Genomic DNA, 26503 nt, shown 5'->3' with positions numbered 1-26503 from the left:
CCTCCTAGTGTGAAGCATCCATGGAAGATGATCTGTTAGGAAGCTGCTAACTTGTACGCGTTCAGTGTTCTGTCTATGAGAAACGGGTCTATGAGCTGAGGTTTCATTATCCCCCACCACACGTTTACACTCTATGGACGCTGACGTTCCACCTAACGAAGCCAAAGGGGATTGTCAACAGATTAATAGTGCATGTTTCGCTATTTACCTGGCCATTACTGGTAAATGTGGCTTCGTCATCAAAGAAGATATATGATACATCTGGGGTATCTTGTCTTCATGCCCACGTACAGAAGTTAATACGATTCTCATAATCGTTTCGATGCAGCTCTTTACGGAGAGAGATGTAATAGGAATGGAACCTATGTCGATGGAAAATGCATAGGACACTTGCCTCACTCATGCTACTTCCTCAGGCGATTGCGTGAGAGCTAACGTGCGGATCAACTGCAACAGCAGCAAGGGCGTTAATTTCTCTCTCTTCTGTTGTCACTTGTTTCCTTCTGTTACTTTGTCTAGGTGTTACACTACCATTTTCATGTAATTGGTTGAAGAGATTGATAAATAACTGCCGAGATGGTTAACATCTATCGGAATATCTTTCCGCATACACCTTACAAGAACGAACTGCATTCTTCCTACACTCTCCATACACCGTGGGGATATCGGTTTTTTTCTGCATCGGTATCTTCCATCGTCCACTCACGACCTAGTGCTTGGACTGTCTAGCAAGTCGCAGTGCACTCAAGGAATACACAAGCACACTATAAGCACACATAACAGCATCGTACCTAGCAACTATGCAGGTTAAATGGCACAAGCAAGTGTCACTGTGGAAACTTTTCAAAACGCGATATCTCGTAAACGACTCGCACTATAATCCTGCAACAAATATCATTGACATTTTAATTTACCGTACTTTTAGCTTTTTGATATCGCCATGGATTGTCCTATTTAAAAAGATGTATGTTTGCACAAAAAATACATTTTGTAAGTATTATTACAATTTGTTTATTAGCTAACAATACGATGCCCCGACTACCAATCCATTCTGTGAAAACCGCACATCAATTTCCCCAACATTTGCGATGCAAGTTTCTCGTGATTCGCCTACATAACGTTTAAAAAAACACATTTAAAAATTTTTCGAATGATGTCGACAACAGTAATTTTTTATCCAGACATGCATACAAATTACCTACACAATATAGTATTTTTTGAAAGTTCATATATTTTTTTTAAAAAAATGAGTAATAATAAATATCACCTTCTGAAACAAATGTGTCACGCTGTACAAAACTCTGAAGATGCGACTGCTCGGGTGGTTCGATAAATTTTGTCAATGAGGCATCACTTCTTCTACTTGTAACCTGAAGCATTAAAAATCTGCAGCGTGTGCTAACCTTGAGAGAATTGTTCTCGTTGTACAGGAACTATAATGTATTGGAAGCTAACAATTTTTTTGAGATCGTCTATGGAGGGTTAATGCACAAATATGTTCACCCAGGTCAGTAAACAAAAGAGGGAATTAGAAGTGGCTGGTGCCGACGGGTATGGTCAAACTGTCGCGTTTACACTCACGTTACGTAGCGTCTTGTGCTGAAGAGCTTTAATTTCTCGACATGGGGGCCGACACTACCGCAATACTCGCAATTGTGGAGCGAGGTATTCAGAATAAGGAACTGTTTGTTGCAGCAGGAAGCCGACAGTCTCCCGTAGTAGAGATAGTGTCGCAGAGGACAAAACTCTTCGAGGTAAAATGCTTCCCACACGGACGACAGTCCATGTTGAGGCAGTACCGCCTCAAGGCAAAGGTAACCGGAAGGCTACGGGCATCGTGGCTGTGTTCCAGCAGTTCTGCCTCAACACGTCCCAGCACGGCTACAAGTACATTGCTCTGCCCGACCGTGTCTTCGTGGAAAGGTGAGTTTCTCGTCTGAGAACTTTTAACGTACATTTATTTATTTTACATCCAACGGACTGTAGTCGAGTTAAATCAGCCGTTTCTGAGGGAGTTAGATTAGGAAATGAGACACTCAAAGTAGTAGATGAGTTTTACTCAAATGGTTCAAATGGCTCTGAGCACTATGGGACTTAACATCTATGGTCATCAGTCCCCTAGAACTTAGAACTACTTAAACCTAACTAACCTAAGGACAGCACACAACACCCAGTCATCACGAGGATGAGTTTTACTGATTGGGCAGCAAAATAAGTGACTACGTTCAAAGTATACAGGATGTAAAATGCGGACCGGCAACAGCAAGAAAGGTGTTCCTGAAGAAGAGAAATTTTTAACATAAAATGTAAATTTAATTGTTAGGAAGTCTTTTCTGAAGGAATACTATCTGATCAGAAGTATCCGTATACCTTTTAGTGGACACTAATATTGGGTGTGTCCACCTTTCACTTCATAACCGCTCGAACTCTGATGAGGACACTTTCAATGAGTTGTCTGAATGCCAATTGAGAAATGGCAGCCCATTCTTCCTCAAAGCCGAAGCAATAGAAGGTAGGTCTGCCTCAACCCAAAGGTGTTCCATTGGATTCAGGTCTGAACTCTGCGCAGGCCAGTCCATTTCAGGTATGTTACTCCCCACAAACATTTGCCTCACAAATGCTGTAAAATGAGTTTGTATCCTTCCACATTTAGCATCTGCTTAAGCGCAATAAGGGGACCACACCCTAACCAAGAACATCGCCTCTATACCTCTATTACCAATGAACATGATGGCAGGAACGTTTTCCAGGAATTCGCACAGCCCATACCCTTCCATCGGATTGCAACACGATGTAGGGTTATATTTCAAAAGTAATCCCCATGACTGTTAAACACACGGTGTATCAAAAAGAATCATCCGTTTTTAAAAAAAGTCATAACTGTTATGTTATCTGAAATATGTGCTTGAACAACGTACTGTTGGAAAGAGCAAACTCTCGAGTTTTACATGGTTCACGCTAGGTAGCAGCACTGTGCGCCCACTTCAGTTATAATAAAAATGGCGTCGGGAAAACAGAAAGCGTTCTGTGTTCTACGTTTTGCGCAGTGTGAGTCATTAATAACTGTTCAGCGTGACTTTCGTACGAGGTATGGTGTGGATCCTCCTGCAGCACAGAACATTAGACGATATCATGAACAATTCCGAGAAACAGGTTGTTTGTGTACGGTAAATCGCCGAGCCATCCTCGAGTGTCTGACACAGACGTCAAACGCATCCGCCAAAGTTTCAGAAGGAGTCAGCAGAAATCCGTTCGCCGTGCAGCTTGAAAGCTCAACATGCCTCCGATGTCCATACAGAATTCAGCTACTGCAAACTCTTCGTGAGGGTGACAAACAACAACGTGTGGAGTTCTGTAATTTCATTCTTGGCAAAATGGAGGATGACAGTTTTCTTCTACGCTTAGTGTTAAGTGACTAGGCAATTTCCATTTAAATTGAAAAGTGAACCGTCATAATGTGAGAATATGGGGTACGTAACAACCACATGAAGTTGTACAACATGAGAGGGCCTCTCAAAAATTTAATGAGTTTTGTGCAGTTTCACGGGAAAAGGTGTATAGTCCATTTTTCTTTGCCAAGGACACTGTTACAGGAAGCACACATCTCGATATGCTTGAGAGCTTTCTTTTCCCACATTTGCAAACTGATTGGAACGACTTCATTCACCAACAGGATGGGGCACTGCCACACTGGCATCTGGAAGTGTGGGAGTTTTTAAATCAAAGGATTACTTAACGATGGATCAGTCACACTGGAGCAAATGATTAAGCTCTACATTACTGGCCCCCAAGGTCACCGGACACGACTGTAAGTGATTATTTCTTGTGAGGGCTCATAAAAGACTTTGCTTATGTGCATCTGTTACCAGCAACAATGAATGAACTGAAAACTCGCATAACAGCAGTTGTAGAAGCTGTAACTCAAGACATGCTCGCTGCAGTGTGGGAACAATTTGAATACAGTACTAACAAATGCCGTGCATTTTTGGGGGGGGGGGCATATTGAGCACTTATGAAAAGGTACGAAATAAACTTTTTGAGTTGCCCATTCATCAAAAAACAAAATTCATTGTTTATGTTTATTACTTTCAGAAATATAGATGTGCCAGCTCGGAAGATTCTTTTTCATCCACCCTGTACATTGATATCAGTGTGAGATAAGCTGAACAATGTCTTCGTGGAAAAATGTTTGCGGCTGCCTGTGGAATCATGGCTGCATTCAACACGCACCTCTTAGTCCGAAGCAATTGAAGGGCCACAATATCTTTCTTCAGGGTTCCAAAAATATCTACGTCTACATCTACATGGCTACTCTGCAAATCGCACTAAAGGGCCTGTCGGAAGGTTCATCAAAACACCTTGACAATATTTCTCTGTTATTGGACTCTAGAACAGCGCGCAGAAAGACTGAACATCTATATCTTTCTGTAAGAGCTCTGATTTCCCTTATTTCATTATGATGATCGTATCGCCCAATGCAGGTCGGCGTGAACAAAATACACTATGTGATCAAAAGTAGCCGGACACCCCCAAAAACAATCGGTTTTCATTTTAGGTGCATTGTGCTGCTACCTAATGCCAGTTACTAAATATCAGCAACCTCAGTAGTCATTAGAAATTGTGAGAGAGCAGAATCAGGAGTTCCGCGGAACTCACAGACATCGAACATGGTCAGCTGATTGGGTGTCACTTGTGACATACGTCTCAACATCAGATTTCCACACTCATAAACATCCCTAGTTCCACTGTTTCCAATGTGATAGTGAAGTGGAAACATGAAGCGACACGTACATCACAAAAGCACACAGGTCAACCTCGTCTCTTGACTGACAGAGACTGCCGACAGCCAAAGAGATTTGTAATGTATAATAGGCAGACATCTATCCAGACCATCATGCAGGAATTCCTAACTGCGTCATGATCCACTGCAAGTGCTATGGCAGTTAGACAGGAGGTGAAAAATTTGGATTTCATGGTCGAGTGGCTCTTCATAAGCAGAGTGTGGGTATGGCGAATGCCCGGTGCATGTCATCTGCCAGTGTAGGTAGATACATTTTGCCAGTTGTGAGACACTAAGACAACATTAAAAAAATTCTGTATTTTATATACAAAACATCCGACTTTTTAAAAATTTTTGAAAATTTATTATATTTATTTAGATCAACCGGTTTTATTAACTTTAACTAAATTATGAAACTTCCTGGCGGATTAAAACTGTGTGCACGACCGAGACTCAAACTCGGGACCTTTTCCCTTCGCGGGCAAGTGCTCTACCATCTGAGCTACCGAAGCATGACTCACGCCCGGTACTCACAGCTTTACTTCTAACAGTATCTCGTCAGGTTCACTGGAGAGCTTCTGTAAAGTTTGAAAGGTAGGAGATGAGATACTGACAGAAGTAAAGCTGTGAGTACCAGCCGTGAGTCGTGCTTCGGTAGATCAGATGGTAGACCACTTGCCCCTGAAAGGCAAAGATCCCAAGTTCGAGTCTCGGACGGGCACACAATTTTATTCCGCCAGGAAGTTTCATATCAGCGCACACTCCACTGCAGAGTGAAAATCTCATTCTGGTTTAACTAAATTACCTATTTTTTACAATAATAAACTAACAACCATTAACAACTGATTTATAACTTCATTATTTAATTTAATACATAATTGTAGCACAATAATATGTATTAGTTAATAGAAGTGAGTTATTTTAAAAAGATCGCATTGTGAAGATAAGTAATTTAATTAAAATGTATTAGTTAATAAAAATACATTATTTTAAAAAATCGCATTGTGAAGGTTAGTAAATTAATGAAAATGTATTACTTAATGAAAGTAAATTATTTAAAACATCACATTGTGATCGCTATATCGTGAAATTCATTTTTTCTATTATTAAGTTTTTTCATCCCTTTATTTTTCAATTTCATTTGTTCTTTTTTAAATATTTCAAAGTCACATTTAGCAATTAAATTTGAAAATGAATTTCGTAAAATAACTTTAAAACCATTATTGAGTTGTAAACAAAGTTGTTCTCCAAATTTAGTATTTGATTAATCACAGTTCGTAATATTATATAAAACATTTATCTCTAGCTCATTTACTGTTCTAATTTCTTTAGAAATACTGAAATTATTTAGCTTCTTCATTAAAGTAGTTTCCATTTATATAGAAAAACTTTTGATCAGTTTTACAAAAATAAATTTGTAGTTACATAAACCATATTTTTAAAATATTATGATTGTGAACTTATAGCTATATTTTTCATTGAAAACTGATCTTTTTTATTTTTTACAAATATAATAAAAATTATATCTTATAATAGGAGAACAGAAAATAAATGCAACCTACAGAAAAAGATACTTATGAAATAATTGAGCTACGTGAAAAAGGTATTGATTGTCCTATTCGTTTCAATAATGAAAATAAAAATCAAATTGTTACAGCAAAATGCAATCATGTTCCTCATAAAGAATTTATTGATAAATGGTGAAAGTAAAAAGATAATTGTCCAATTTGTAGAAGTATTATTAAAAATAAAGAACCAGCATTTGAAATTATATTGGCTACATTTCAATCTTTACCAGTAACTACAAGATATTTTAATCAATTCTTTGATAGAATTCAACAATTTAGAAATCAGCATTATGCATTTGATGATGATTCTATTGCTTCTTATTTTTTAAATAATTTATATGAATAATTTAAAATTAAGATTTAAAGAATTAAAAAAATAATAAAAATTATAAAAATTTACTTTTTCACAAATCTAATAAATTTTTTGTATATAAATGGAGCAAGTTCAACAAGACTCTTCTTTGAAAACTAAATTTTGTAAATTCTGTATTACAGAGAACTCAATTGATAATTTTACTTTACAAAAATAAACAAAATAGGGTTATAGAACTATATGTGGACCATGTATAAATATCACATACAAAATTACATTAAAACTAGAATTCCTTGTGTATGTGGAAATAGTGTTGCTAAATATAATTTAAAAGAACATTTGCTGTAACTGAAGAAACAATTAAATCTTCAAAGCAATGTAAAAGTTGTCAAGAGATTATAGATTTAATTTGTTTTTATATAAATCCTACTCATAAAGATAAACATAATAATAAATGTAAAAAATTTACATTAGAATTCATTAAGAATGAGAAACCAAAAGTAGAAAAAGCAGAAGAAACATCTTGAACTTAATGATTAATTATTTAAAATAATAATCCTTTTTGATTAATTAAATAAATTATTAAAACTAATTGTTTCTTACACTACATAGTAAAGTTTTCCTTATTAGAAACTAATTGATTACTTAACTAAATAATAAACTTATTCTCATTTGATTAATTACCTATTAAATAATAATCATTATCCATTTATTAAATAATTATCATTTTATTAAAAAAAATTTTACAAATCTCACGAAATTTTTTGTAATAAATAAAAGAGCAAAATGGAAACATACATTGGTACTGAACTACAACAATTTAAAGTTATACTCTTCATGAATTTTGTAATATAAATAATTTACAAGGATATTGAAATTTACATAAAGCTCATTTATTAGTAATAATAGTCCAATTATTGTTAGAAATAATTTATTTATTTTTGGAAATAATATGTCTGAAGTAAGTGAAAATAATACAAATATTGTTAAAAAAATACTTCGGGATTAAGTGAAAACTATACAAATGTTGTTAAAAATGATAACAACTCTGAATGCAGTTCTAAGACTGCTATAGCTATCGCTGAAGTAAGTGAAAATTATAAAAAATATATAACGCAAGTATGTAAGTAAGAATGATACAAATATTGTTAAAAATTATACACCTGAATGTAATAAAAATGTTTGGAAAAATTTATCATATTTTGATATTAATGATGTTTTTCTAACTAAAGAAGATAAACAACTAAAACGAATATTTCCATTTTCTACAAATATATTTGAAAAAATGAAACCAAGTTATAGAAAAATAATTAAAGAATACTTAGTTGAAAAAGCATTTGAAAATATATTACAAACTATAAATTGTGAAAATAGTAAAGATATAGATGATCCTAATCATTATAAACTCCAGTAAAAAAGTTTTTATTTCAATTGTTATAGACTGTTTGAAAGCACATAGTGTTGTAAAGACAAATCTTAATTTATATTGTGAATATAAACTACAAAGAAATTAAATAAATTAATAACTTCAAGGATTTGGTCAACAAACACGAAAAAATATTAAATTTTCAAACAAAAGGATCAGGATGGTCATTAATTTGAATTATTTGTTTACAACTAGCAATTAATAAATATATTCCACTAAAAGAATCTTCTAATATTGATTTACCTGAAGTAATTAAAAACAAAAAGGCTTTTATTAATGTAAAAAGTAATCGCGATAAATGTTTTTATGGTCTATAAAAGGAGCTTTGTATCTTGAAGATGAAAACCATGCAAGAATATATGAATGTTGGTCTTGATCTTGATAAAAAAACTTAAAAATATTGTATTTCCTGTACTAGTTGATCATATTCCAAAAATACAAAATATAATTAATGTGTCTATTAATATTTATTAATTTGATAATAAAGATGAAAAATATCAAGTGTATCCATTAAAAATATTCTAAAAAGGAAAAACATAGAAATCTAACTTATTTTAATGAAAGATAATAATTCACACTATTGTTATATAAAAAATTTATGAAGACTGGTATCAAGTAAAATGATAGTACATGAAAAATTAAAATAATTTATGATATATGTTTACTACATTTTAAAAATTAGATAATATACAAAATTAGTTAATAATACACCAAATAGTTTAATAAAAAAGCACGAAACTTGAAATGCCAAATGAAGGAGAATATGTATATTTTAGTTATTATCAATTTACACAAAAAGTTCCATTTGTTATTTACTCTGATTTTGGAAATTTACTGTTAAAAATGGATAGTTCTGAATAAAATTCTGAAATACCACATACAAGGTAATAACGTGAACCAAGTGATTTTGGTTTTGTATTATGGAAATTATGAAGATCATAAAGTTTATAGAGGACCAAACTGTCATAAAAAATTTATTAAACGTATAGAACAAGAAGTTGAAGAAACAGGAAAAATTTATTCTGAAATTGAAGAAATGAAACCACTTACATATGAAGAAAGTAAAATACATATTAATTCTAAAGTTCATACATTGTATAAATGTAATTATACAAAAAAAAAACAATAAAAACGTTTGTCATCATGATCACCCAATGGGAAAATATATTGCTCCATTCTGCAATACTTGTAATTTAAAACTAAAGCATTCTGATTTTGTAACTATTTATTTAAATACTTTATCTGTTTATTATTCACATCTTTTTGTATAAGAACTTGCTTATGATAATAAAGAAATATAATTAATACCAAACAACGAAAATAAACACATTAGTTTTGGTAAACATACAAAAAATTTGAAAATAGGATTTGTTGAAACATTTAACATTATGGCTTCTTCACTTGATAAAACTTTAACAAATTTTAAGAAAAATCACTTAAAGAATATTACAACATGTTTTCTTAAGAATTATTTAATTTAGTAATTAGAAAAGATGTAATTATAACATTATATGAATTTTTGGAAAAAAACTGAAAAAACACAATACCAACAAAAGAAAATTTAATTGATTGTCAAAAAACTGAAGAAGATTATAACACGCCAAATTGGTGTGAAAGATTCCATTTAAAAAATCTTGTAGAATATCATGATTTATATCTTAAAAGTGATGTTTTTGAAAATTTCAAAAAATGATATATACTAACATATAATCCAGATCCTTCATGGTATTTTACAGCTCCAGGTTTATCTTGGGACGCAATGTAAAAAATTACTGAAAAAATTGTATTATTTTGATATGATTTTAATGGTTGAAAAAGAAATAAGAGGAGGAAATTCACAATGTTGAAAAAGTTACGTAAAGACGAATAATAAACATTTAAAAGTTTTAAATAATAAAGAAATATGAAATTGTATAATGTATCTAGATGCTAATACTTATATGGTTATGATATGAACCAATATTTACCATATGGTAGATTCAAGTGGGATGAACCAAACAATTTTAATTGTACAAAAATAAATGAAATTCCAAACAATTGTGGAAATAGTTATATATTTGAAGTAGAATATCCAGAAGTATAACATGATTTACATAAAGATTTGCCATTAGCTCCCAAAACAAAACATGTTCCTGCTATGAATGAAAGTAAATAAATAATTACTTTGGATAAAAAAATAGTTATCTAGTACATTATGGAAATCTTAAACAATATTTATCTTTAGGAATGCAATATACAAAAATACATAAAGTTTTAAAATGTAAACAATCTGATTGGTTAAAAAAGTATATAGATTTAAACACACAGTTAAGAACTAAAGCTACTAATTTTGAAAAACGTTTCTATAAATTATTGAAAAATTCTAAATTTGGAAAAACAATGGAGAAATTAAGAAATTTACAAGATATAAAAATAGTTTCAAATAGTAAAACATGTGATAAACTTGTAGCTAAACCAAACTTGAAATATAGAACGATATTCAATGAAAATCTTGCTGCTATTCATATGAATAAAACTAAAATAACATTTTATAAAACTATTTATGTTGGAATAAGTATACTTGATTTATGTAAAGAATTAATGTATGAATTTTACTATAGAATTATGAAATCTGGATATGTAGAAAATATGGAGTAATGTTATCAAGATACAGAAAGTTATATTTATAACATTAAAACTGAAGATTCCTATGAATATACAAAATCAATGATTGATTGTTTTGGTACAAGTGATTATCGAACAAATAATAGATATAATATTCCACAAATGAAAAGAAACATTTTTGGAAAAATGGAAGACGAATGTAGTGGAAAGTAATTGAAGAATTTAGGGGTTTAAGAGCAAAGATGTATGCTTAAGAAGATGGTTTACTTAAGAACACAGAACAATATAGATTTATTTATTTATTTATGCATTTATTTCACCTGGCAAGATTAGGGCATTCAGGCCCTCTCTTACACCTAACCAGGCATACTCATATTGAACATTAAGTTTCTACAGAACATTAAGGACATATAACATGTTATACAGTATTAATATTAAAGAAAAGTAAATAGAGATTGCAACGGTAGTACAATGATAATTATAACAATCAAAAAATGATTATAACAATCAAGAATAATATTAATAATGATAATAATGACTATTATTATATGAAAGTAAACATATTTTTCTATTATGAATGTCAGACCTATTGCTAGTTGCGAATTTTCTCATTATGTTCTTGGAGCTTGTGAGTTATTCTCATTGAGCAGAGACATAAAGACGATAGAATGGGGTGAAAGTGATATAGAAGAGGTACATAGGTTAGAGGAAGAGAAATAGAATGGTAAAGTTCGAAGCCTTGATGGTGAGGAGAAAGAAAGAAATGAGAGGGGCACAACAATGGTGCCTATACCGTCCCTAAAAAGTATGTTTTGGTTCCCTCTTGAATTTTGAGTGGTTCTGGATAAGACGCAAATCAGAGGGCAGCACGTTCCATAGTCGTATGGCTGAGGTGGACAATGACACGGAGAAAGATTTTGTGTTATGTAAAGGTACAGCCAAGATGCTAGACATCCGATCTGGTATTGCAGTTATGGAATGATGATAGGGGTTGTTTAATGTGAGAAGATAAGTATTGGGGGCACCAGTGGCTAAGAAATCGATGAAATAAATTAAAAGTGAAAGATATAAATTTTATACAATTCAAGTAACCAAAAAACCATTAAGTACACATGATAATAAAAGATGTGTATTTGAGAATTAAATAGATAATTACCATATGGTCATTACATGTTATTAAAAATATAATAAAATTTTTCTATAGAAGATAATAAAATTATTTCTATATAAAATTAATACAATCCTCTCTGTATTAAATTAATAAATTTTCTATGTATATTAAGTTTTCCTATATAAATGGAAACCTTATACAAAAATCAAATAAAATTTTACAAAGATGAAATAAATCACAAAGATTATTGTACATCAAAACTACAACGTTTCAATAAATTAAACCATGAAACAATTAAATTAATACATGTTAGAATTAAAAAGAAATTGATATAATTCAATTAAAAGATGAAAAAATGAATCATGAAATAATTCAATTAAAAGATGAAATAATGAAAGTACAAACTGTTTGATTCAAAATTTGATGGAAATTGTTATTACTTCTTTAAAAAATTTATAGACAGTTAAACTAAATAGTAAACAAATTCTTTAAGAAACCTAATTCAGTTACAACTAACTGGTTATTAACCCAAGTGGAGCACTTGATCTTTATAAAATTACTTTAACTTTATTTATCGAAATGTTAGGTGTATTATCAAAACCTAAATATTGAACATAAACTTTTTTATCTTTCTTTCTAAAAACTTTTTCAACTTAGTATACATTAGGCTATTTTGTTTTCTGTAGTTCTTGTTAATAATAAAATCTTTTTTATCTTTTAATTTATATGTAGTTAGATTAAAATAAATAACATTTTCAATCTGAAAAATTTCTGTTGACCAGTTAGCTGTTAACCTTTTTCAAAAAGATTTTGATGTTTACTAGTTCTAACTTGATCTTCTTTTTTAAATTTAGGTTTTTCATTAGTAAAGTCTTACGTATTTTTTATTTTTTTCATTTACTTTTATTGGTTTCGTTTTTATTGTATAATGTTTTGCATTATTGTATTCACAACTAGATTCTTAACTAAGTTTAACAATTTTCAATCTCCTCACAAAGAAAATTTCTTCCACATTTTTCTTTCACTGTCCTGGTAAATCTTTCGACAACAGGTGCTTTTAATTCTGAAAAATTTGAACAATGATTAATGTTATATTTTTCATTAATTCTTGAAAATCCTTGTTATAGATCTCTTTTCCATTGTGTATTTGTAAATTTTTTGTTTTTCTAACTATAAAATTTTTTTCAGAACCATCAACTGGTTTTTTAGGAACAGTAAATGCATATTTTGAAAAACCTCTATTATTGTTAGTAAATATGTGTATCCTTTGTTTATTTTTCAATTTATTTTTAAATTACAAGAATCCATTTCAACAAAATCAGCTTGTCATAAATCATCTATACTATAAGAAACAAGATTTCTTCTGTTAAAATCTTTTCTAATTAGTTTAGGTAGTTAAATAATTATATTTTCACGAATATTATTATTTAAACTGTCACCATTTACAAAATTTTCTTAAAATATTTGCTTTTTTTAGATTTACAAATTGTACAAATAACAGCAATTCTTGGTCTTCCATTTGTAGTTGTTACTCTATCATCTTTAAGTACCTAATGTAAATAGCGACTATTTATTTATATAGATAAAAATTTATTAAATTTTAAATTATTTCACCAAATACAATTATATTTACATCTACAGGAACAGTTTTAACAGTGTCTTTCAGTGTTACAGTTATAGAATTTGATTTGTGAACCATTATTTATTGATTATTAAAATTTATTTTATATAAATTATTAGCTACACTTACTGTTGTATCAAAATCATCAAAGTTTAAATCTCGATTTATTTTTTACCAATAACAATAACCCTTTCAACTATAAATTGTTATTTACAATTGTAGATATTTTGTTGACAACCTGCAATTAAAGTAAATTCAATTATCGGTTATCATAATCATTACCTTTAAGATTACTTTTTTTATTTATGTATGGACTTAAATCTGTTCTTGAGAAATAATCTGAAAAAGTTTTTCTACTTCTTATAATTATTAAATTGTATTAGAATGATTATGTATTCGGGTTTTGTAGCTTATTCTTTTTCTAATTATTGTTTCTTAACTACATCTTTTTCATCTATTGGATCATCTACATTAGCAAGTCTTCATTTTTTAAACCAATATAACCTTTAAATATTTAAAAAATAGAATTAAATTAATTGCATTAGTTACATTTAAATCTATTGATGATTGAAGTTGTTTAGTAATTTTTTCAATATTTTAAATTTTGTCTAAACTGAATGTAGTAGTATTAAATGCATCTTTGTTTTGTTTAGTTAGACTTGTCTAATGTTCATAAATGTCCATTTATGAACTCTAAAATATCATTAAAATTATACATCTCACATAGCATTTCTAAAACAAATAAATATAAATGAACCCACATTATTTCATCAAAATTTTTTATTCCTTATATATTGTAGTATAGTACATTTTTTCCTAAGTAGTTAACAAATTGTTTTGGTATATTACCACCATATGAATCAAAAACAACTTTTTATAATTATTTTTATAGTAACAAATCCTATAAGTACCAAGATTATCAGGTGTATCTAAATTTATTAAACCACATTAAGTTTTTAATGGTTTATTTACAAATCCTTTGCTCATGTGTATACCACAAAAGTTTATAATTTTTAATTGTTTAGTATGTATTTCCTTATTAAAATTACTTACTGCATTAGGATATTTATCAATTACATTTTGAATTTTCTTTTCTTTATCCATTACCAATTTGTTTTACCATTTTTTATTTATGTCTTTCTTGCTTGTCAAATTCTTTATCATTTTTCTTTTTGTTTAATTTTGCATTTGCATTTGCTGCAGATCCTCCAGCTAATGAAGCTATTCTTGCTAAATATGGTAATGCAGAAAATAATGTTAAAAATCTACCTTTAAGTTGTGTTAATCCTTTACCATGTTTCTTTTTTGTTTAATATTCAATAAATTTTTTACAACAGGAATAGCTAATGTCACAAGTAAATTTCCACAAACTCACTTTTCTTTTTTCCTTTTTTGAGCATCTGTTAAAAATGGACCATCTGTATTTAATTGTTCATTATTTGACTTTAATTTAATAAATTTTGGTTTAGTTTCACCACTAGGTAACAATGTATATTCAATTGTAAAATTATTCATTGAAATAGTTAAAAACTTTAATAAAGATTTTTGTGCAGTTAAAAATTTATAAACGTTTTTATATAGATTAAAATATATAAGGGTTTTCTATAAAGATTTTTTAAAATAAAACGATTACATATTTTAAAAATTTTATAAAGATTTTTATATAGTTTAAATTTTAATAAAGATTTTGTATATAGTGCCAAAATTTATGAAGATTTTTTTATATCCCCAACCATCCTCATCAATATTAACATTAATTCCCCTACCTAATTTTCTTTTTCAATACATTATTCCGCTAACAGCTGTTGCTGCAACTTTATCACCAAATAAAGCATCATTTGCTTACACCATCTCCTTTGCAGCCATTTCAAGTTCGTTATCAGATATATGTACTTCTTCTAAATGTTTATTATCTCTGTAAGCAATATCATGATTTTTACAAGCTTCATCTCTTGCATTTATTAATTAATGTATTTACTAATTCTTTTCCATATTTATCACTTTTCCAAAATGTATGTGGAAGATATTTAAAAATCTAATTACATACGGAATTAATTTTGGATTATCAATTACAAAATCACTAAATGTATTTGTTAACATTTCTGCAGTACTAACTTCTTTATTATGATAATTTTAATTTCCAGCTAATTCTTCACCATGAATTTGATATATTTTCACTATTAAATTTCTCATTTAAATCATCTATAGTAATTTGTTCTTCAGTTAATAGTCTCATTAATTAATCTGCACCTTCATATGTTTTTTCACCAATTATGAATTTATCACCATAAAATTCTACAGATAAATTACCAACATATTTAAACATACCAACAGGTTTTAAGGTAAATGATTTTTATCATCGCTCTTATTAATATACTTTAACATTCTTTGACGAACATTTATCTATTTAGCTTCATTTACACTTCTATGTTTATTTTCATTTATATATTTACATTTATCGTCTTCTTCATATTTAGTAATTATATCACTACTTTCTTTTTCACTTAACTTATAATTATATTTTCCAGGAATATCATCAGACCAATCTGTGAATTTTTAATTGTTGATAAATCATCAAAATCTTCTATATAATGACTATATGTAATTATTTGCTTTTCAACTTCTCTATTTTATTCAGTTGCTTCAAAAACATTGTCACCTAAACCTTCAATACCTTGTTTTACTCTTTCAATAGCATCAATAACATGTTGATCTTCTTCTTTATACTTTTCATATTCTGCTCTTGGTTGTTTTTTCCAAAGCTTAAATTGTTCTTTCAACTCTCCAGATTTCTTTCTATTGTGTTTAGCTTATGCAACAACTTTTTCATCATACTTTGTAAACATTTATTAATGAAGAAAAATCATTAATAATGTTTGTGTTAATATTTATGTTTATATTCTTATTTATGTTTATATTTTATGTTAATTTTTATGATAATGTTAAAGTTAATGTTTAATTCTTATGTTGTTAGTAAATGTATTATTATATTTCTAAACTTACCTTCATTACGTTCTGTAGACATATCCATTATTAAAAAACCAAAGTCATCATTCCAAATTTTAGTACACAATTCTTTAAAACTACTAAACTTTTAATCTCCACCAACAAATTCATGATAAATATCATTTACATTTGTATCATCTTGTCTAAGAGTTGTTCAAAAATTTAAATTGTCTCTAAGTGTTTTGGTATTTTTCAATAAGAATGTGCCAAACAAAAGCAATCTATATCTTTGTGTCTACCTCTAGTAAAATATTATCCTGCGATATCTTTTTTTTCTAGAAAAAATCATCAAATACAACAACTAAATTATTTTCATATTCATCTGAAGGAATAATTTCTTCATTATTTTCAATAAAACTAACAATGTTTACATTAATTTATCTTTAATTTTCTTACACTGTGTTATAAATTCTTGATACTTTGGGTGTTCTAAACTTTTTGAATAAACATACAAATGATTAATTTTATCCCAATTTAACCATCCTGGAATTGAAACATAATTATGAATCGTTATTGTTGACTTTCCACAACCACTTGGTAAAATCTTATAGAATTTGGTAAAAGTATACCATGTTTGTTTTTTAAATTATTTTCTGGAATTCATACTTTAGGTTCCCAATCTATTTTGTTCATTCATTAATAATTTTTCATTTATTTATATTTTTTCATTAATTAATAACTTTTATATTTATTAATAATTTTAATAGTAAATAAGTAGATTATTTCAACTTTGTGATAAATCATCTATACCTAAAAAAGTTTAACTGTTCCGATATGTGATAATTATACCAATGTTTCATTAGTTCGTTTTTATTCAAGTTTTTTAACACCAAATATTACAACAAAAAATAATAAACTAAAAGTGATGGAGAAACAATAGAAATTCCTGTAGGTCAATATAGTTTTAAAATTTTAAAAAATTTACATATTTGAGAAAACCCAATATACACATTAAAGCTGATGAAATTTAAAACAGAATTGTTGTTGAAAGTGATGTAAAATTGTATATTGGAAGTTTACTTAGTTTTAATAATCAAATTGTTCAAGTCAATGAAAAAGCTATAGGTAAAGACGATCCTAAAATAATTCCTTTTGAAATTATAAGTATGATTTTTAATCTTGCTGATGCAATGTATGTAAAACATAATGATCATTTTCATAAAGAAACTACTATTATTGCTTCATGTAAACAAATGCAGAATTTGGTGGACCAACAGTTTATGAACCAAATTAACCTGTAAATATTCCTATTTTTAATACAAATCAAGATTCCGAAGTCACTGTAACAGATGAAAATGATATGTAATTGACTTTATTGGTGCTATTGTAACGGTTATTTTAAAAATATCATAATAAATGTTTCCTTAATAAATGATGAATATAAGTGAAAATTATCAGTTTTCTTCATATCCTGTTAATGAAAAAACTAAAAATAATTTAATTTTTCCTTACAAACATACTGAAATTGAAATAAATGTTGGTGATGGTTGGCTACATGCAAGTCATGCACAATTATATATGAATTTTAGTGTTGTTGGAAAAGATGATACAGATTATAAAACTGATAATGGAAAATCGAACACAACATTAATTGATAATTATGTAAATCAATTGTTTGTCTTTATAGCAATAAAAAAGGAAATAATATCTTTAACTAGAATTGAACATCATTTTATTTGATAAACAGTTTTACTGCTGTTAACTTCAACTGTTACTGACAAAATAAGTTTAGAAGGACATATTCTTAATACAGGAAAAATAAATGGTAAAAGAAATGAAGTACTTTATCCATTATCATTACTTGGTGGATTTTTTTAAAGATTATAAAGAAATTATGTTTGAAGAAAACTTAACTGTGGTTTTTACGTGTAGTTCACCTACTGGGGATGCAATTTTACGTTGGTTGCATAAAAATGATTGTGGTGTTGAAATTAAAGATACACTACCTCGAGAAGGAAAAATTATTATAGAATCTATGGAAATCGTGTCCGCTTGTTGAATATGAACCAGATTATGAACTTGAACAACATGAAAATATTTTAAAAAGTCCTAAAATTCCTATTTCTTTTTTTGAACTTCAAACAGAAGAAATTGCTGGATCATCTGGTAAAAATAATTTTGAACTAGATATTATAAATTACTATAATTCTATACAATTTGTGTGCCATATTTTGTTTTGGTTGTATTTCAGACAAATCGTAAAGATGATCAATTAGTTGATTCATCATTATTTGATCATGTTAAACTACAGAATATATATTTAAAAAATAGTAAACATGAAGTATTTCCTCAAGAAATGTGGAATATTAATCCACCAAACAATTTCCTAAATGCATATGATGCATTTCTAGATTTTAAAAGAATTACTTTACTATAATCAGATATTAATATTGATCCATTTAATTTTATAAGTAATTATCCTATTTACGTAATCAATATGACACATAGAAAAAAACAAATATGAAACTTTCGGCAACTTTTAATGATGCTTATGTATTTATGTGTGATAAAAGGAATCTTACATATGATGCACAACATTGATTGCTTGCTGAAAATTTTTAATTATTAACATTTTCTTCTATATAAATCAATGAAAACTTAGAAAATTTAGAAAAATGTTAACTTCATGCTCATATACATTATAAGAAAGATAGAAAAATAAAAACTGAAAATTTTAATATAATTTAATTTTGTTATCTAATTCATTTTATTTATTTGCAAGTATAATTGTTGGTTACACTTCAGTTCTATGTCATTTTTAATGTAATTTACTTCTGTTTAGTAACTCTGTTTTAGCGGCACTGTCATCGATAGTATCTCCATTGGTATGGTGCAGAGAAGGCATTGATTGTGTCTTGCCGTTAGCATACTTTACATATGACGAGAATCTCTTTGGATTTTCTGCCAGGTTTTGAGATAAAGTTTCATTGTGGAAACTATTAGCCTATAAGCATCTCTCATTAAAGTCCGCCATAAATTTCGAGCTTCTGGAAAATATCACCAATGGTGGGAGTCTTGTGTTCGTCTAAATTTGGCATGTTTTTTTTGTTGTTTCTGAAACAGTATTCTAAACTACTTTGGTACCATGTGGGATCATCTCTGTCGTTTGTTAATTTATCTGGCATGACTCTCTTAATTGCTGTGGATGGTATTTCTTTGAATTCAAACCATTTGTGGTATACACAAATATTAGGAGTGGAGTTTGTCTCTCAGGAAGGCACCAAGCAAATTTTAATCTTTTTTTTTAATGGAAATATTTTTCGTTTATTTTTGGTGGATATGGAAATAACGTTATTCAGTCTCGGTATGACAGCCCTGTGTTCGATAACCCTTGTATCCGTTTTCATGCTCATTTTTGTTATTGTTGTTGTGGTCCAGAGACTGGTTTGATGCAGCGTTCCATGCTAATCTACCCTGTGCAAGCTTCTTCATCTCCAAGTAACTACTGCAACCTACATCCTTCTGAATCTGCTTAGTCTATTCATCTCTTGGTCTTCCTCTACGATTTTTACCCTTCATGATGCCCTCCAATACTAACTTGGTAATCCCTTGATGCCCCAGAACATGTCCTACCAACCGATCCCTTCTCCTAGTCAAGTTGTGCCACCAACTCCTCTTCTCCCCAATTCTGCTCAGTATCTCCTCATTAGTTATGTGATCTACCCATCTAATCTTCAGCATTCTTCTGTAGCAGCACATTTAGAAAGCTTCTGTTCTCTTCTTGTCTAAACTGTTTATCGTCCATGTTTCACTTCCATACGTGGCTACACTTTACATAAATACTTTCAGACTTCCTAATACTCGATGTTAACAAATTTCTCTTCTTCAGAAACGCTTTTCTTGCCATTTCCAGTCTACATTTTATATCCTCTCGGCCATCAGCAGTTATTTAGCTTCCCAAATAGCAAAAGTCATTTACTACTTTAAGTGTCTCATTTCCTAATCTAATTCCCTCAGCATCATCTGATTTAATTGGACTACTTTCCATTATATTCGATTTGCTTTTCTTGATGTTCAACTTATCTCCTCCTTTCAAGACACTGTCCATTCCATTCAACTGCTTTTCCAAGCCATTTGCTGTCTCCAACAGAATTATAATGTCATTGGCAAACCTCAAAGTTTTTACTTCTTCTCCATGGATTTTAATTCCTACTCCAAAATTTTCTTTTGTTTCCTTTACTGCTTACTCAGTATACAGATTGAATAACATCAGGGATAGGTTACAACCCTGTCTCAATCCCTTTCCAACCACTGTTTCCCTTTCATGCCTCTTGACGCCTATAACTGCCATCTGGTTGGTGTACAAATTGTAAATAGCGCCCTGTATTTTACCCCTGCCACCTTCGGAATTTGAAAGACAGTACTCCAATCAAGATTGTCAAAAGCTTTCTCTAAGTCTACAGTTGCTAGAAACGTAGGTTTGCCTTTCCTTAATCAATCTTCTAAGATAATACGTAGTGTCAGTATTGCCTCACATGTTCTAACACTTCTACGGAATTTGAGACGAACGTGTTATAACGATATGAGTATGTAGGCGAGGTAATCGGCCACCTAGAATTGCTACGTGGTAACATGAGTTTGGTGTATGGCTGAATGCTAGCAGGTTCAGATCTCACACCACACTGCCTAAGTTCCAGCTTCCGGCTTGGTGATTTGCACAAGCAAGTCCAGGTACAAAGACTAGCAGTATTGCTGGAAATAGGAAAATCCCAACACGGGGAATTTTGATGGCTGTCACTCCAAGACATGGCGGAGTGTCAGCCAAGCTGAAAGATAGCTTCTTACAGCTCTTTGAGAGTATATAATAATTCACATCAAATATTGAAGCAAATCTGAATACATTGGCTGTCTCAGATAAATGAAACGCACCCAATTACACGACGCCATTTCAATATCTTTAGAACTACAGAAGTTAAAATTTCACAGTGCATAAACGTTTACAGTCTAGAGTTTCTTGTCATTTTCGAGGATCTTAGTTTGCATGCCACTTTATTCTCTGAAACTTTGCTGAGAAATTTTACAGCAGTCGAGGTGACTGTGTAATACACGGAAAATATGAATAATAACGCCTTTAGTCACAAATTTTCGTGTTTCATTAAATCACACAATACGTCGCGGACTCTAGGGACTTCCATCAGGTGCAAATATCGTTAATAGAATATTTACTTTTGTTCTTGAGAAAAGTGATGTGAAATGTATATTGCTGTTGCGAGGTTAGATATTAATTTTCAAAAATCAGATCTCAGAAAATATGATGAGCAACAGTCAAAAACTTACCAAAAGTTTCAGGAAAAATGCTTTGATGTCAGCAAACGTTGATTTATCCATTCTATAATTCCACATTATATCATTCAAGACGCTGATACGTTTGTACAATCCAAAACACTTCATAGATACTGTTAATTGTTTACTGTGAGATGAGCACTGAAAACATTTATTATGTAGTGTCAGATATCAGAGTATTACAATAAATTGACATAGATAAGACATTAAATTTAAGACAAATCATTGAAATTATTAAAACAACTGTGGCTAGTAATTTTGTGATTATATGGGAGTGTATTTTTGTTTCTGTAATAGATCTAGGGTCTTACCATTGACTTACTGGCTTTGTTGTGTAGTACTATCAAGCTGTTTTCTTCTCTTTTGTTAATGTGTTTAGTTTCCAGCATACATTTTACAATGATTGATTAAGTCTGAACGCATTCATGTGTTCTGTCAAGTGGGTTTTGAACCTGCCGCATTTTCCCTACATGGTGGGCAGAACAATTGGGACATGATAATTTATATCCTTCGCTGTTGTTGTTAGTTATATGTTCCATATATAATTTTTTACAGGCTACCAGTTTTTATAAAAAAAATCCTTCGTGAAATAGAAAGAGTTTCGGGGAGCAATGATTTTATGTCTGATTTGAGACATACTCTGCTATCTTTCAGAGATTGTATGGTATTGGGCAAGTGATCAAAACTTTTTGTAGCAGCATACTGAACTGCTTTCTTAGCCCCTGCCAACTTCGATAATAAGTGATGAAGGCCATTTTTCCTCTAGTGTTGTAGGTATTGACGTCACCGTTCTCCGCCAATTGCGATGGTTTATGTATGGTGAATTCCATTAGGTGTGTATATATTGTGATAGTGCATTTAAAATTCCTAACCCTTGAAGACTTACCTACACGACGATCTCAGATTTACAAACACATATTGTTCTTACTGCTCGTTTTTGTTCAATCAACACTTCACTTATAAGTGATGAGCTGCAGCAAAAAATTATTCCAAAAGACATTAGTGAATGGTAGCATGCAAAATATGTAGGAGGTTGAGTCGTTTATTTCCAAAATTAACAATAAAATGAAGAGCCAAATTATCTGTACTTAGTTTTTTGCGCAGGTCTATAATACGCTTTTTCCAGTTCAAGTTTTCATCAATACGTACACCCAAAGATTTAGAGCATTCTACACTGTTTATTGACTCATATTTGCATGCTACATCAATTCTTGGCATGTATCACTTTGTTGTACAGAAATGAATATAATATGTTTTCTAAAAATTAAAGTACAATCCATTTTCAGAGAACCACACTATAATTCTAAGACAAAAATCATTAACAATCTCTTCTGTTGCTATATCTCTAAGGGGATTTGTTATAACACTAATATCGTCTGTAAAATGTAGCAATTCTGCTTGATGAATATTAAATGGAAGGTTATTTATATTCATACAGAGTAGGAAAGGACCTAACAATGAATCTTATGGGAGTGACTCCCTTTGTGGTTTCTCCTCAGACAGTAAACTTTTCTCTTCTTTCACCATTGTTTGAATCATCAGCACAGCTTGTTGCATTGTTTGTTAAGTATGACTCACACCAGTTGTGTGTAAAGCCATCAGTTTCATAAAATTTAAGCTTTTCTAAGACAGTAACATTACCTTCACAATCAAACGCCTTGAAAAGATCCAATAAAATGACAGCTCTTAATATTTTGCTATTTAAAGCTTTTAATATTTCGTGAGTGGTTGTATAAATAGCATTTTCAGTCTAGCAACCCTACTGGAATTCAAACTGTGATATACTAAGTAAGTTGTTTCTACTTAAAGGTGAGACTTCCCTTGAGTATGTTACTTTTCGAATATTTTGGAGAAATAAACACAATTCAGAAATTGAATGACAATTTTTTAAGGCTTTCTTCTCACCTCTCTTGGAGGGAGATTGAACAACTGCATATTTTAATCTATATGGAAAAATTTTCTGGGGCAGCTGTGCTATACATATATTACTAAGAACATTTCTTATTAAATTAGAACAACTATTCAGAATTCTGTCTGAAATTACCTCAATGCCATATGAGCTTTTGCATTTTAGAAATTTTGTAACTTTGTTAACTTCAGTGAAAGATGTTCATGCTAGTTCTAGGTGCTTAACGTTTTGTGGAATGACTTTTTATTACATTCTCTTGCTGCTTCATCTGAAACATTTAATCCTATTTTTGCTGCTACATTTAGTGCTTGTTACAAATACTGGCAATTCGTGAATAATCACATCATCATAATTTAATTTAAATGCTGCAGTAGCTTCTGCACTATCTGGTTGTCCTGTTTCCCATTTCGCATTATCCCATATAGTTTTAATCTTTTTATCTGCATGATTCATTTGTCAGGACTTGCATATTTCTGGAGATTTTAATGACTTTTTTAAAAAAATATTAGTCACTTTTTTAGACTAAAAGTAACGTTGGATCTTGACTTACTGTGGCCTCTTCGTAAATTTCCATGTTTGTTGACACAAATTTACTTTGGAGTATATTGAATTTCATATTAGTATATCTTTCTACATGTACCTCTTCCTACACAATCTCTTTTCGCTTAATCTTAAATCATTGTACCCTGCTGTTATTAATAAGCCCCACTGCTTTGTATCAATATGACTGAGAAATGTAAGGTTCTACGTTGTTTATTTCCATTAATTTCTCATCATGATCAGATAGTCCATTAACAGTGGGATACATTGTTTCAGCCTGGGCGCTATCTATAAAAATGTTATTAGTTATGCGAGTAGCGAAATTTGGCGCTGACGTCAGATTGAAACAGGAAAATAATGATTCTAGCTCACCTTTCTTACAAAGAATCTATTAAGAAATCTACATGGAAGTCGCTAGAGACTTCTATATTTGCGGTCTACCAAAACTATGGCCAGGTAGTTCAAAAATGGATCAAATGGCTCTGAGCACTATGGGACTTAACTTCTAAGGTCATCAGTCCCCGAGAACTTAGAACTATTTAAACCTAACACACATCCATGCTCGAGGCAGGATTCGAACCTGTGACCGTAGCGGTCGCGTGGTTCCATACTGTAGCGCCTAGAACCGCTCGGCCAACAAGGCCGGCCCGGTAGTTCTGGTACGGTACATATATGACGTAGTAAATTGTAGGATTACCGGTAATGTTGGTAGCATTGGTAAGGAAAGGGACGTAAGTGAATGTGTAAGAGAGAAATTAGAACAACGCATCGTTGAGTGTTAGCCCATTGTGTATTTTATATATTTATGTTGTTTCTCCACACACCAGGACGAAAACTCTTGAAGAAAACTGATATTGGTGTCGTGACAATGAAATTAGTCACTTGATGTCATCATACATCTGTCCACGCTTCAGAAATTAAAGCGAGAGCATTTGAACGTTAACATGTTGGTATTTAGCGTTGAACAACGTGGTACCCATAGCATCCTGGTTAGGTGGCTCGTACTTGGGACGAATGAAATGAAAAGCTTTCCTCCAATATTGCGTCTCTAAGGTCGACAACGAGTCCCCTGAAGCTTAAATATTCTAGCGACAACTTCGTCTGCAACTGTCAAAAATTGCTGCAGGAGTGTCTGATAAAACTAATTATGTGGCGTTCGAGAGACTAGATTGCTCATCAGGTGAGATCGCAGACGTAGTAGACATCGACGTTTCATTAGTTTTTTTTTTTTTTAGAAGTGGTCCTTGACATTTTTCCTGATCTCTGTAAAGGTTCTTGAGCCTCATGTTCGATAGGTTGTGGACAGAGTATACACTACTGAAGGTGAGATTGTATAGAAGTATCCCCTGCATTATGATATACGTATAGTTCCACAGTACTCACACGTGGCTTCCGTCTTCTTTTCGATGGTCCTTGTACTTTTCGATCCCCACACTTCCAAAATATGGCGCATGCTGAAGAATGTTGGTTACTTACTAATCCGCAGAAAGGCCCCCTTCCTAATCTCTACCAGAAACTATTCAGAAAATGATATCACCGTTCCAAATGTACCTATTTTTCGCTTGGCCGGCGCTCTTCCTCGTAACTGATATACACAGGTTCGACTTTGAGATATAATGTACACTGTAACTACCATGTTTTTTTTATTATTTGATCTTGCATGTTTCGACACTTTTCATACATTTTTAAGCATTTTTCATGCATATTTACATACATATTTTAAGGTTTTTATGGTGCATATAATCTGGTCTCTAGTCATGAATAACGTCACCATTGTTATCGCAGACAGAAGGTATCGATTCCGTCTCGCTGCTGGTGTACTTTGCATACGACCAGAATCTCTTTCGGTTTCCTGCAAGATTTCAAGAGAGAGTTTCGTTGTGAAAACTGTTGAAAGCATCTCCAATTGAAGTTAATGTTAAATTTATAGCTTCTCTACGACTTCACAAATCTTAGGGATTTTCTGTTCTTTTAAATTAAGCATGCTTTTTTAGTTGCTTCTGCAACAGTGTTCTGACTTTTTTAGTGTACCATGGGAGATCAGTACCATCTATTATTAATATGTGGTATATATCTTTCAACCGCCGTCGATATTATTTCTTTGAATTTAAACCACATCTGGTCTGCGCTTACATAGTCAGATTGGTAGGAGTGCAGATTGTCTGTTAAGAAGGTGTCAAGGGAATATCCATCTGCTTTTTAAATATAGGTATTTTGCGTTTATTTGTGATGGGTTTGGGTGTTACGGTAATCAGTTTAGCTACAAGAATCTTGTGGTTACCAATCCCTGTATCTGTCATGATGCTCCCTATTTGCTCAGGGCTATTTGTTGTTAAGAAGTT

The 26503-nt window shown here is 30.9% G+C and overlaps 1 protein-coding gene across 1 annotated transcript in view; it reads left to right on the top strand.

Moving 5' to 3' along the window:
• Nucleotides 1-1759: 1759 nt before the first annotated feature.
• LOC126184306 (sodium channel protein Nach-like) overlaps nt 1760-26503 on the top strand; it is a 63354-nt gene continuing 38610 nt past the window's right edge. The window contains exon 1 of the mRNA XM_049926681.1: nt 1760-1923. Coding sequence (XP_049782638.1) covers nt 1760-1923 — 164 coding nt within the window. The remainder of the gene's footprint in view (nt 1924-26503) is intronic.

This window comes from Schistocerca cancellata, chromosome 4, assembly GCF_023864275.1.
Source record: "Schistocerca cancellata isolate TAMUIC-IGC-003103 chromosome 4, iqSchCanc2.1, whole genome shotgun sequence".
Taxonomy (NCBI): Eukaryota; Metazoa; Arthropoda; class Insecta; order Orthoptera; family Acrididae; genus Schistocerca; species Schistocerca cancellata.
The sequence above is the reverse complement of the archived record's forward strand: the minus strand, read 5'-3'. Positions and strand labels throughout refer to the sequence as shown.